Here is a 13763-nt window from a genome sequence, read left to right as displayed (position 1 = left end):
AAGCAAGATAATTCTCTGACAGTGCCACTGTCATGCCACAGAGCAGAGGGTCAGCTGTAAACATGGAAAGTGCACAATAGGCACAGTGATAATTACTGAAACCACTTTGGAGTGAATGTTTATTGGTAATGTGATGACATTTGAAGAAATCATGAGTCATATACTTCCATTACTAAAAGAGCTGCAAAAATGAAAAAGGTTAAATACACACTTAGAGGTGAAAAACATTTTTCAGAAAGTTCAGACGATTCCACACGAAACCCTGGGCTGGATTTTTCTTATGCAATCAGCACTTTGGCTTTTTACTAATGATGGAGAATGGCTTACTAAAATTTTCATCAGACTCCTACTGTGGTTTATAAATGGTCATTTGAGTTTTGTTGTGATTTTCTCAGTCCCTCACAGAAAGACACAAAGTAAATCTGTGAACTGTTTTACCTTGGTTCCAGAGCTGAGTCTCTGTTAATTTTGGAAAAGTATTTTGTGGGTCTGAGTTAGGCTAATTTCTACTTAAACTAGTGTAATTCTGATCTAAATTCCTTTATTGTCAGTCACTGACAGTCTATAACAATTTTTCCCTAGTGTTACAAATTCTTTGGCTCTTCCTATGAATACTGGCATACTGCAAGAAGAACTTGTATTAGCCTTGGAGGAAACCTGGCGAGTATACCTAATGAACAAGTACAAGGTATAGTGCCCTTCAGGCAATAGATAGCATGTACTCTGCACACAGTGCCTATTTCCTGCAAAGAAGAACGTGGCAAAAGAGACAGTATGTAAATGTATGTGTTTTAGAACATGTATACTCAGTGTGAGTCAATGTGGAATGAAATGTCTTTGGAAGAACTCAAATCATTTGTCTAGGGTATGCTACTGATGCTAAAGCTGCCCTCCTCCTGTTCCATGCAAACTATCTTACAGCATTTATAGGGTATATATTAGCCTAAAATAACAAATCCACACCTAGTATTTGTAGTTTTAGAGAAAGAAAAGGCATCCATGGTATGTTTCTGCCAGAAATAGAAATGGCTGTGTTACTATAGCTCTCTGAAATGACTGCCTAAATTCTGCAACTTAATTCAGCAGTAGAACATCAGAGGATGGCACATTTTCACCTTGCCTGTGTTCCTGGGCTTTCATTTGCAGCTGCATACAACTACACCTTTTCATCACTCAATCAGCTCATAAGTGAACTCACTATATAACATGTTGATCAGGCAAGGTTTTTGTATCTTTCCTCTTTCCAGTCTTGCTTCATAGTTCTGAATACTTTCACTCTTTGAGACTTTTCAAGGGCAAAAGCTTGGCATAACCTTGAAATAATGAACTCATGTACATTTCTGCTGAACTGCTAATGTATTCACAAAACTTTAAACAAAATAGTCGAGGATTTGTTTATGAGCTGATGTACTGAGTGATGACCTGACATGTACATCTTTTCTATTGTCTTTTCTTCTCAGCTTTTCTCACTTATCATTTGAAGGATGTTTCGAATGATCCCTGGATTGGCTTGAATGACATACTCAGTGAACTCAACTTTGTTTGGGTTGATGGAAACGATTTATCCTATACAAATTGGGCTCCAGATTCCCCCAAACTTATAGAACCTGTTTTGTATCCCAGTCTACATCCAGAAGACGGTCACAATCTGTTGCAGGTAAATATCACTTAGCATTTACTATCAGTTAAATCTGAGGAGCACTATCACTTCAAGCAAACATCTCCCTTTTCTACAGATTTTGCCTCATCCTTCTCCCCACGTTGTTCATTTATCTTTACACCGTGATTAGTGATAAAAGTTATCAATGACTGAGTATTCTGCTTCAGAGCATAAAATGGAATTCTTTGGCAAAATTGCAGCAACAGACTGAAAAAAAGTTTTCTTTTTTCATAGTAATTTGCTGTTCATTTTTCAGGGAATATAAATGTAACATTAGAAATTTAGAAGCTAAGACATTGGAAATATTTTGATGTTTGACAAGTTCACTCAGTTTTGAAAAGACAGGAGGAGAGAATTCAAGAGAAAAGAGTGCTACTTTATTTCTATTTCTTCCCTATTTAAAATTGTAATTAAATTGTTAAATTTAATTAAGTTTCTACATTATAATTTAAAGGTCAATGAATGTCAGCCACTTTCTAAACCAATCAAACCCTCTTCACTGATGGCACTGAAACTGAATCTCAGAATGCTGTGAATAAACCAGTATTCTCCTTATGCAGACCAATATGGACTAGTTTGCACACACAAATTACCTTTCTTCTGTTTCTTTTCATATCTTGCTTTCTGAACTTTCCCTTCGTACTGTGTCATCCCACTCACTGCCTACACTCCCTTCATTCTGGTATTCACACCTGTAGAAAACCCAGAGATCATACCTTTGGACAACCAGCCTAATCCCCACCTGAGCCAATTAATTCTGTTCTTGTCCATCTAGCCATGGGCCAAGGCATGAAGGAAGACATACAATACACAACACAATACATAGCTCTACTTTACTGCAGCTATAATAATGCTCCCAGGAAATATCAAAAAAAAAAAAGGGGAATAAATGTGCAAAGGTACATTCTACTTTTCTGCTTCACATTCAAGATACTAACTAATTTTCAAAGGAGTGAAACAATATCAAAAAATTATCCAAGCTAAAGAAACTTGAGTCAAGAGCCCTTAAATAGGGTGTTCTTAAAATTTCTGCATGGTTACTTACTGGGCTGTTGCAGGTTTGAATAAACTTGAAACTTTAGTGCTTAAGCACTCAGCACCTGAGTAGCTGGAAGAGAAATTCTAAGAACTAGAGCTGATGATAACTCTGTCAAGGAGTATCATTTAGATGATTCTGTCAGGAATAACCACTATTTAAATTTGGCTTTGTAAGCCAAATGCAAAGCATGACCTACATTTATATTTCATTCTTATTCAGAAAACTTACTGATAATGGGTCGTTAGTCAAGACAGAAGTTGTGAAAGAAAGTTCTTGAAAATAGTGTGTTCCAACTACATCTCCTCAAAAGTAACCAAATGAACAAGCAGGCTGAGTTGAAGGTTACAGAGAGTTACTAGTTAGTACCAAAGTGGAACTGGTCACCACAGAAGAGGTCAAAAAGGAAAGAAAAGGATAAAAAGAAGGTGTTTCTAGCATTGTAATACAATCCTTACAATATCAGAATTCAAAGAAAAAAACGAATTAACTACCCTAGGGGGTTATAGGGCTTTGTTTTATCACTTCTAATATCAGTGTACTCATATTCTTTCCCTTACTCCAACAGTTTGATTGTGTTTCATATTCTTTCCCTTACTCCAACAGTTTGATTGTGTTTCTCTGAAGAGAGGTCCTGCTGATGACACAGGAAAATGGAGCGATGAGGAGTGTAATAGGTCCAAAGGGTTTATATGCCAGAAGAATAGCAGTGAGTTCTGTATTGGCAATCTTATAGTTTACAAAACAAGGACTAAAATTATTTTTCTTGTTTAACATGCTTTAGATCAGTTATCTAGTGGCAAGTCATTACTTTTTTTCTAGGGGAGTGTATCATAGTGCTACTTAGCAAAGTTTTGGAGAGGTGAATGATAAATATCAGAATTTAGCAAATGAAAGCAATTTTATTTTTTAAAGTCTAATCAAATAGCTAAAACTCACAAATCTTTTCATGATACAAGTTGATAATGATATATTGATTATCATAACTGTTAAGTTTTACATTTATGCAAATAAACCTAATAGTCACCAAGTTGCTAAGCTACAAGGAGATTTTTGAAACACACAAGACAGGGATGTTATTTTTGACTGATGGTGTGAATTTACCTCTGCAGTATAAGATACTGTGAATTTACTGATTCAGAATTCCCAGAGGCTGAAAATTTATTTCTTTCATCCAGAAAGTTCCCTGTTGTTTTGAAGTTGTTACCTATAAAGAACTAGTGAGAAGGTGTTACATTCCAGTGGCAATTTTCTAATAGGTTTGTAAAGAATGAAGATTTTAATCAGTCACTAAAGTCAAATCTGGGGTATTTTTTTTTCCCTTATTCCAACAGATCCTAAACTCTTTAAGTCAACAGCAACGGTGCTGGACTTAGCTTTGGACCATTCTGATGGCATTAGCTATTCTGTCACCCGTTCCAAAATGAACTGGGAGGAAGCACAGAAAACCTGCAATAACAATGGCTCAGAACTTGCCAGCATTTTAGACCCATATAGCCAAGCACTCTTGTTCTTACTTGCACAGGAATATGGAGAGCCTCTGTGGATTGGTCTAAACAGCAACATGGTAAGAACACAGAAATAGTCAAGCTGACACTGGACCGGACCTTACCTTATGATCTCATCTGTAAACTACAAGAATTTCTGCTAGTGTAGTGCTGAAAACTATATGTTACATCAGTACAGTCCCCATTTAGGCTGGATTTCTTTAAATAAGACAAATAATACAACGGAGAATTAACAAACTAAGAACTGTTACATGCTTTAGCCCAAGGAGATGCTCCTGCAAAGCAGTGTATAACAATGCCATGTGTTCTTTGGAGTCATTTAAAGGGTCTTGAATATAAATTGTAAAATCTCCCACATTTTGAGTTTATTTTAATCTAAAAGATCTTCCAGGAACAATATGCACCCTGCCCTCTTGCCACATGTTTATGTACCTCAGTGATGTGGTATCTCAGGTCACACACATGAGACCTTCGAAGGAATGGTTTTAATGTGTGTTTTTATGCTCACACATTCTACTAGAATAGTCTTATTTGTGGCAACAGTAGCAAAACATAGTTGTGGACAGAACAATTAGTTAAAGGAATCCAAAGGCTTTATGTTTCGGTACATATTGACCAATAAAGATATTGTTTTCATTTGAAAGTGCAATTGGTGCAATTGTTTCCATCAAGAAGTTAGAACATTAGGGGGAAAAAAAGTCCTTTGTGTTTGTGATATGTCTACATCAGTTGTATGACAGGAGAGTGAGAACATTTGGATGGTAGGTGTGTTTTGACATGCTACACCCTTCCCCATGAATCACGGTCACGATAAATGCAACAAAAGCGATGGCGATCAGCACTGATTATTAAGAACACTCCCACCCATACTCCCATCTTCCATGCAGGCCTTTGGGATGTCTTGTCTGATTCCCACTTTTATATCTTCTCTCATGCCCCCTTTCTTTTTTTCCCTGTCATTTCCCAATGCTCAAAAGATCCTCTAAATTGACGTTAGATACTTTTTGGAGGGCAGAAAAAAATACCCCAGTCTGCATTCACATTTGTGGATAAGAGATATTGTAGATTTTGATCCAATTAGCATTTATAAGCACAAAAAGGGGACATTAGTAAGCATATGATTCCACACTGGTTACATGAGAGCCCTGTTGAGGATCTTGTGTAGTAGGAATGTCACTTTTGGCAACCTTGAAAGTAATACATAGATTTTCCTTCCAGACCAATGGCAAGTATCAATGGATTGACAGATGGAGATTAATTTACAGAAAGTGGTCCAGTGGGGAACCAAAACAGAGATTAGCTTGTGTCTATTTAGACATTGATGGCACCTGGAAGACAATTTCTTGCAAGGAAGAACTATTTTCTGTCTGTAAAAAATCAGATGGTAAGCAATTGAATATAAGTATTTTAACTAGAGGGTGTGTACATTTATCAACTGTGTTAAGTATGATAAGCCACTGGAAAAATACTTGCTTTATACATTAGTATACAGGAAGACATGACTAGCTAGCTAATCAGCTTTACCTATTGACATAAATTCTTCCCAGAAGTAAATAAATTTGTAATAATAATTACCAAGAGCCTAAGAAGCCAAGGATTGGAGTATTTATTCTAATAAGAAAAGTAATTACCTTGCTATGAGACCTGTTTTGATTAGACATCAGATGAAATTTTGTATCCAGTTGGGGCTTAAAAATGCTCTCAGTCAGCCAGGGTTTTCAGATAACCAGGAAACAAGAATTGAAAGGAAATATTATAGTTGGAGTTGTACAAAAGACTCAGAAACAAATGAGAAACCAGATTATCATTTTTAAATACTAAAAATGAGCACTAAGAATTAAATTTTTTCTCAATGTTTGAGCTGCAGAAGTCCAACAGACATAGAGCAAGGAATTTTATCAGTACAGAAGCCTTAACAAGTATTTTGGACTGGTCAGGGAATCTCTATCACTACAGGTTGCTAAGAACAGACAGGACAAACATTTGTCAGAAATTCTAGAATGATATATCAACTTCATGTCACCTGTGAGCATAAAGATGAAGCACAAACTTCTATAAATTCTATGGAAATAAGTATAAATACAAATTCACAATTCAGCTATAGTCTTCTCTTATTGTTATGGAAGACCTCAAATCATTAGAAAACTTAGAATTGTATGTCAAATTACATTCTGAGATGATATAATTTGCCAAAAATCCTCATATTTGATATCTAATGTCTCTTTCCACTTTCATATTCTGGAAATCTAATTTGAGAGATGATTGTTCCTTAATAGGAAAAGAAATAGACTGTAGAAGACCCACAGGAAGAAAACGTCACTTGGCAGAACATTTCATTTTCATTCCATCTGCATTTATGTTCTCATCCAAAATCTTCCTGATATATCAATCACTATGGAATTTACTCAGGGTGCAGTTTAATGAAAACTCCTGCAAGCCATGTTTAGCTAAACCAACACTTTCATTCACAATCACAGTTTTTGTTGTAAGTTGTTGATACTGTCAAGAAATGAGTCTGAAGTGTCAGAAGACATCTTTTTAAATGGCAGTTTTAACTAAGCAGGCACACATTTAAGCCAGAAAAGCAGCTGGATATTTCATTGATTGGAGTAATTGCAAAAAATAATTAGAACCTGTATTTCTTATAGACTATTATATCTTCATAATCACCTTGATAAATATCTAAGAGGAAAAATGTCCTCTCAAAATATGAAAGACATATTGAAGCTCTTCTTAGAACATGCTTCATTTCTTTTATGATTCTAGGAAGAAGTCATATCAATATTTAAAGCTGCTTAGCTAATAATTTCTTCCTGTAATTACAAAAATAATCATTAGAATCTATCATAACCACCTTGAGAAATAAATACGAGAGAGAATATTCTTTCAAACACAAAATCAAAACCATATTCAAGCTCTTTTTAGAACACAGTTAATTTCTTCTATGCTGACAAACCTGATACAGTCTGTTTAGTTTTGTCTTACCATTATAATGGGGAAATTTAATGAAATAACTGGATTCCAACTACCTGATGTGTTATCAGTCATAGCCCCTACTGAGCCCTCGCAGCTTCCTGGAAAATGCCCCGAATCAAGAGGACACAGATCTTGGATACCTTTCCATGGTCACTGCTATTACTTTGAGGCCTCCAGGAAAAGAAGCTGGTCTCAAGCTCATGAGGAATGCACCCGACTAGGTGAGTGTTTTGTTTCAGAAAGACTGAACATGTAATTAAACACACAAAATAATGGATCATCTTGCTAAGCAAACCTTAAATTACTTTAAGACTTTAAACTTGACTCATTTTAGCTTGCTTTTCTGAGCATACTTTTTCACAATAAAACTAAACTTTGTCAGAGACAGAAGTATTTGATATCTCAAATATCAGCTAAAACATGAGTGTCACGAGAAATTCTTGCTAGATCTATGGAAATCAGTAGGAGGTGAACACTTAGAGTCCCTCTAAGGCACAGACTGCAGGGTTAGCTTTCTCTTCCCCAAACAAGAGAGAATCCATACAGAGTGTAAACTAGGAGACACAAAATTATGGGAAACTTTTCTTAGTTAATTCCAGAGCACAGTTTAAGTGGACCTCACTGGCTGGAGAACAAATGACATGGAGGAGTTGTTTAGCTTTCATCATCCAGTAAAATACATATAGTCTTGCAGAAACAGCAGTGGAGGCTCTTCCACTTGAGTTTGCCCAATAGTTCCCTATTTAACCATGTGGGTCTCCTGGCTTCCCTTCTTGATTCTGTGATTCTGTGACACTGGTCCACAACCTAAATTCCTATACTTTTGCCTAGTTGTTACCCACTGTCTGAGTCAAGAAGATGGTCATTTCCTGATGACTCCAGCACAGTTTTGTGTATCTGAAATTCAAGGCACTTGGCAGTTATAAACAAACTTCTGGACACTCTCTGGACTACAACCTCTAGCTACTTACACGTCCCTCTCTACCCTTGCAGTACATAGCATCAGGTACTGTGAAAAATACTGCCCAGCTACTGGTGGGTGACAGAGCTATAGTGGCAACATGCATGGTGCTGGCTACATCATATGTGTCACTTCACATTACTTGTACCACATTCTGGATTCTTGTTGGACCTGTCCAAAAAGTGTTACAGGAGAGAAATTTTTCTTCTCTAAAATATAAAAGACTAAACAAAAATACATGTCTTTGTGCTGATTTGAATTCATTTAACTCACAGTCATGCTCAAAATACAATATGGCAATATAGCAACCACAAGGACACTAGTGAATGTTACATGCATGAATTGATATCTTTTATATCTTTTTGCATACTTTTTGTGTTTATTGACTTAAGCTGCAAGAAAATGAGAAATGATGATGTATTCATTCATATTTTTTTTTCAGCTGCTAATTTGGTATCAGTAGGAGATTATACTGAAGCAAACTTTTTGGCACACACCATTGAGATACTCCACGGAAAATCACCAAACTTTTGGATAGGCCTAAAGAAAAATGATGATGGTAATGTCTTCTGTATTTAATCATACAAAATAATGGTGTATCAAAAAGAAAGCAACTTTGTATACATCAAAGTATTAAAAAAAATGTACATATATACATATACAAAGTCTCTTTCAAAGCATGCCTACATATGCTTAGTAATGTAGCTGAAACATCTACCTATTCATGTTACAAACTTATCTTTTCCCCATCACAATTTATTTTTGTCTATCTAAGCCCCCCTGTCTTTTCTACATTGTGAAATATTTAAATTTTAAATATTAGGACAGTGGTTATGGACAGACAAATCTGCAATGGATTTTGTCAACTGGCAAATAGGAGAACCTTCAAACAGACGGCATAAAGATTGTGGAGAAGTCTGTGCATTTTCTGGCACCTGGAACACCAACATCTGCTCTTTCAAAAAAGGATATATCTGTAAAAAGCCTAAAAGTAAGTAATATTTCTAACACACTAAGCTTAATAACTCTTGCTAATGTATTTGCATTGTATAATAAAACAATGTGAAACAATGTAGGTTTCTGTGTAAAGGCAACAGTCCCTAATAGGAAGATTCAGCTGCCTGAATACTGAGGAGTCCTGCATGGCTTCTGAGTATCTCCTCAGAAGGGTCCATCTCCCATAATTCCTGTAAATTACCATCAGTCCCATGCAGTCATCATGAATATATTGAATATGTCAGACTCCTATGTTTTCCAGTAGTTGGAGGGAGGTTCTCCTCCCCCTCTACTCTGCCCTGGTGAGGCCTCATCTGGAGTCCTGTGTCCAGTTCTGGGCTCCCCAGCTCAAGAGGGACAAGTAACTGCTGGAGAGAGTCCAGCACAAGGTCACCAAGATGATGAGGAGACTAGAGCATCTTCCTTATGAGGAAAGGCTGTGGGACCTCTAACTGTTCAGCCTATAAAAGAGGAGACAGAGGGGTAACCTCATTAATACTTACAAGTATTTGAAAGGTGTATGTCAAGAGGATTTTTCTGTAGAGTCCAGTGATAGGACAAGGGGTAATGGACAAAAGCTGGAACACAAAAAGTTCCACTTAAACATAAGGGAAAAATTCTTTGAGGATGAGGGAGCACTGGCACAGTAAATGATCTCTGTTTCAGAGAGTATCTTAAAATGAGTAAGGATCTTGCAGTCAGTTTCTCAGAAAATAGCATATTTGAAAACACTTTCAGAAATAACAGAAATCTCACTCTAATTTCATGTTGGGCATCTCAACTGAGGAGGTCAGATGCTCTTGAAATGAAAGAGCCAATAATTTACATATGCTTAGGACTATCCCTGGGAGAGTGATTGTCACCAGCAAGTAGGTTGAGGGGCGACTGTCAGGAACATCTGGATTTTGGAAGTTAAATTGTGTCAGTTTTTTTTAAAGCTCTCAGAATAAACATTTTCTTTTTCCTTCCAAAAGCTCCTGAAAACACAGAGACCTCAACAGAAAATACAGGTAAGTATACTTCCTTTAAAGGAGAAATAGTTCCTCAAACACACCAAAAAACACAATTATATAGTTTCTAGGTATTCATTTTGAGAATATTAAAAATCAAAAAGTCTATAAACTTCATATGTACCTGTACAGGTTGGGGAATGAACTCTTAGAGAGCAGTGTAAGGGAAAAGGACATGACGATCCTGGTGGGCAGCAGGATGAGCATGAACCAGCGATGTGTCCTTGTGGCCAAGAAGGCCAATGGCATCCTGGGGTGTATTAGAAGGGCTGTGGCAGTAGGTCGAGAGAGGTTCTGCTCCCCCTCTACTCTGCCTTCATGAGACCACATCTGGAATATTGTGTCCAGTTCTGGGCCCCTCAGTTCAAGGACAGGGAGTGCTGGAGAGAGTTCAGGACAGGGCCACAAAGATGATGGGAGTGGAACATCTCCCGAATGACGAAGGGCTGAGGGAGCTGGGGCTCTTGAGCTTGGAGAAGAGGAAACTGAGGGGTGACCTCATTTATCTTTACAAATATGTAAAGGGTGAATGTCAGCAGGATGCAGCCAGGCTGTTCTCGGTGATGGCCAATGATAGGACAAGGGGCAATGAGTAAAAGCTAGAACATGGGAGCTTCCAAAGAAACACAAGGAAAAGCTTCTTCCCTGTTCAGGTGAGGGAGCACTGGCAGGGGCTGCCCAGATGGGGTGTGGAGTCTCCTTCTCTAGAGACATTCAAGACTCACTTGGATGAGTTCCTGTGTGATCTGCTCTAGGTGGCCCTGCTCTGGCAGGGGGATGGGAGTGGATGATCTTTCGAGGTCCCTTCCAACCCTTAACATTCTATGAGTTCTGATTTTGAAGTAAAGTGGGTTTGGAACAGGTGGAATTACATTTTATTTTGGTTTTTTAGTAAAAAATGCCAAAACCTCTTGTTGAACTGAAAATCTAAATGCATATGACATGTGTGTGATTTCTGGTTAAAGAAATCCCATTTATTAATAGATTCTGAAGTTTCTTAAGATCAAAGGTGTTGATCCAATTTTATCTACTTCCAGAAGGAAAAAGAGAGAAAGTACTTTCCACTGGCATTGTTTGGCTGTTCGTTCTTCTAGCCTTTTCTGTAGTTGTTGCTGGAAGTGTAACTTATTTCTTCTTGAGGAGGAAAACACGAAACCTTCTACCTATTTCAGCCAGAATGAGTGGACCAGAAGCAACTGATGATATCCAAGAAGATGCACATACTGACATGTAGCATGACAAAATGCCCATACATTCCAAGTAACAAGAACCAGCCAATGAATCAGTGAAACCTTACGCCAACTTTGCATTTACAACCCAGATAATAGTATCCTCTCTTCACAAATATAAAGTTCATGGATTTATATAAGTATGCACAGATACATAATCCCTCCAAAATTCCATCCCAAGTCTAACAGAGATGCTTTTGTTTAGTTTGAGGAGAACAATTATCTTTTTCACAAAAACACTCCTCATTTCCTATTTTCAGCTTTACAGTTTATGATCTTTTAATTAATGTAAAATCTGTTAAAATACCTGTATTTGTGAATGAAATATTATTTCCCTACCTAAAAATAGATTAAAATATGGAAAATCATCAAAGAAACTTTTAATTCCTACTTTTAATCTTAATTTTGGGAGTAATTGTGCCATTTCCTACAGCCTTACACTTTTCTATTATTCTGTAAATATCAACATTTTTCTGTCATGTTCAAATCAATAATCATCTCTCCATTGGGTTTTATTTCAGTTATGACGCTTTCAATATGCAGAGATGCCCCCTTTTAAATCCAAGGATCTATAACAAATGGCTATCTTGTAATGCATTATGCAACTATCTAGTTTAGAGAAATAAAATCACCAATGTACTTTTTGAAAACAATAATCTTTGATTTTTTGTTGTCATTTCATTTGATAGTGTGTTGCCTAAATTCCCTTTCAGCTTTTCTTCAATTGTACACAGCAGCAATGTTTGCCTCAGCAGACAGTTTATCATTCTGTGTATTTTAAGACATGCAGCATCCCTTCTAACTTATGCAAACACCTTTCTCCAAGCCATGGGACTAACAGACCCCAATGAAGGATGTGGAGGAGGAGAGCTAGAGCAGAAGAGCTTCTATTAAATGTAATGAGAAACAGACTCTCTTCTTGGCTCTTCTGTGAGACCTGTAGTCAGATTTTCTTACCCTCTGCCTGTGCTCAAGGTCTCTGACTGACAAAAAGACAATGCCATACTAAAGATACTTTTCAAAGAGAAGAGAGTATCTGGAATAAATGAAATAGACTTCTGCATCTGGACCTTTGTGCCTATTCTTGAGCAGCTTGAGGACACACTTGTATTACCTCTATTATTTACTTTTTTTCTAGATATCCAGTAAACAGTAAAGACTTCTAAATAAAAATGTCACTGATATTTACTTAGAATGGGAGTATTCCCTTCCTCTAGGAATACTTACTTCAGCCATTTTATCAAGGGCTACTTAAGACATTGGACAGTCTTGTTAACATGCTTCTGCTTGAGCTTTCCATTTTTGCCCTGCACTCCTTTGCTGGAACAACACACATTAATCTACACCTTTGGCTAGCTTTGTAAAAAAAGTATCACCTGGTAAGAAACTCCCAAAACCAACAAAAAAGACTTTGTCCAAATTACTGTAATAAGTCCTGTAACACCAGCTCCTGTGATAAAGTCACTGCTTTTTTTTTCAGGAGGAAATAGGAAATAGCTGAGAGAACTTTGCACAGAACTGTGCAAATGAGAAAAACACCACCTGCTTCCCATGGAGATGACTAGAGATAAAATTGTTTCCTGGTATGTGCTATAGAAATCTGGGAATATATAGTTAACACTTGCCTTTTGGATGAGTAAGTGCTTTTCCTGTTCTCTACTTACAAATAGTACAGGCTGCTAGGTCACACCATATATATGCCCAGGTTAGTGAATCTGATAATTACCTTCCTCTCCTCCAAAAAATGTATATATAATAGAAGATACTAAATGTATTTGTAGGCTGACTGTGAAAACTGTGAGCTCATAAGAGAGAATTCCCCCAGGGAAGGACTTCCAGAGGAAGAGCTGGTGTCACCACCATGCAGGAGGCACAGAGAGTGTCCTGAAAGATACCAAGGCACCAAAGAGGCTGATCCTAAGTGCCTCTTCCAGAAACAGGAAAGATGTAGAGTGCTGTGGTGAGAACAGCAGTGAAAATAGGTGAGGGCAGAGTGAGTCAGTGCAGTGGTGCTCACACTTGGGGAAAGGGCCCTGACCAGACCTGCTCACGTCAGGCAGGCACTGTCATCACTATGCCATTTGCATTGCCATACCAAGGGTGGATCATTCAACCTACTCAGTCCCAAACAATTGAATAGCCACTGAGGTAAAGAGGAATACATGTGAACACTCTTGACTCCTCTGTGTTTTTCTTTTGGACTTGATGTTGGTTATGGCTGAGACAATGTCCACATGCCTCATGCATTGCATAGACACAGAAGAGGGCTGAGTTGCAATTGGTTTAACTGCACAGGGTTGCACTTAGTTAAGCAGCACAAGGCAGTGCAGGCCCTTAATGCTTTCAACACTGAATTCCAAATCCCAGTGTTTCTGCACAAGCCATTT

General features: G+C 37.5%; 1 protein-coding gene across 2 annotated transcripts in view; it reads left to right on the top strand.

Annotated features, from left to right (window-relative positions):
- The window catches only part of LOC104550289 (macrophage mannose receptor 1), a 29447-nt gene extending 17444 nt beyond the window's left edge, over positions 1–12003 (top strand). The window contains exons 20-29 of one of the 2 annotated variants that reach the window (XM_061996185.1): positions 583–688; positions 1461–1657; positions 3303–3405; positions 4031–4263; positions 5423–5588; positions 7249–7401; positions 8584–8700; positions 8965–9132; positions 10112–10147; positions 11898–12003. In XM_061996185.1, coding sequence (XP_061852169.1) covers positions 583–688; positions 1461–1657; positions 3303–3405; positions 4031–4263; positions 5423–5588; positions 7249–7401; positions 8584–8700; positions 8965–9132; positions 10112–10147; positions 11898–11935 — 1317 coding nt within the window. In that variant the 3' untranslated portion in view covers positions 11936–12003. Of the gene's footprint in view, positions 1–582; positions 689–1460; positions 1658–3302; positions 3406–4030; positions 4264–5422; positions 5589–7248; positions 7402–8583; positions 8701–8964; positions 9133–10111; positions 10148–11184; positions 11632–11897 lie in introns of those variants that run through there. The other variant, XM_010207629.2, reaches the window with a different exon arrangement.
- Positions 12004–13763: the final 1760 nt, after the last annotated feature.

Source organism: Colius striatus, chromosome 5 (assembly GCF_028858725.1).
Source record: "Colius striatus isolate bColStr4 chromosome 5, bColStr4.1.hap1, whole genome shotgun sequence".
In the NCBI taxonomy this organism is placed as follows: domain Eukaryota; kingdom Metazoa; phylum Chordata; class Aves; order Coliiformes; family Coliidae; genus Colius; species Colius striatus.
The sequence above is the reverse complement of the archived record's forward strand: the minus strand, read 5'-3'. Positions and strand labels throughout refer to the sequence as shown.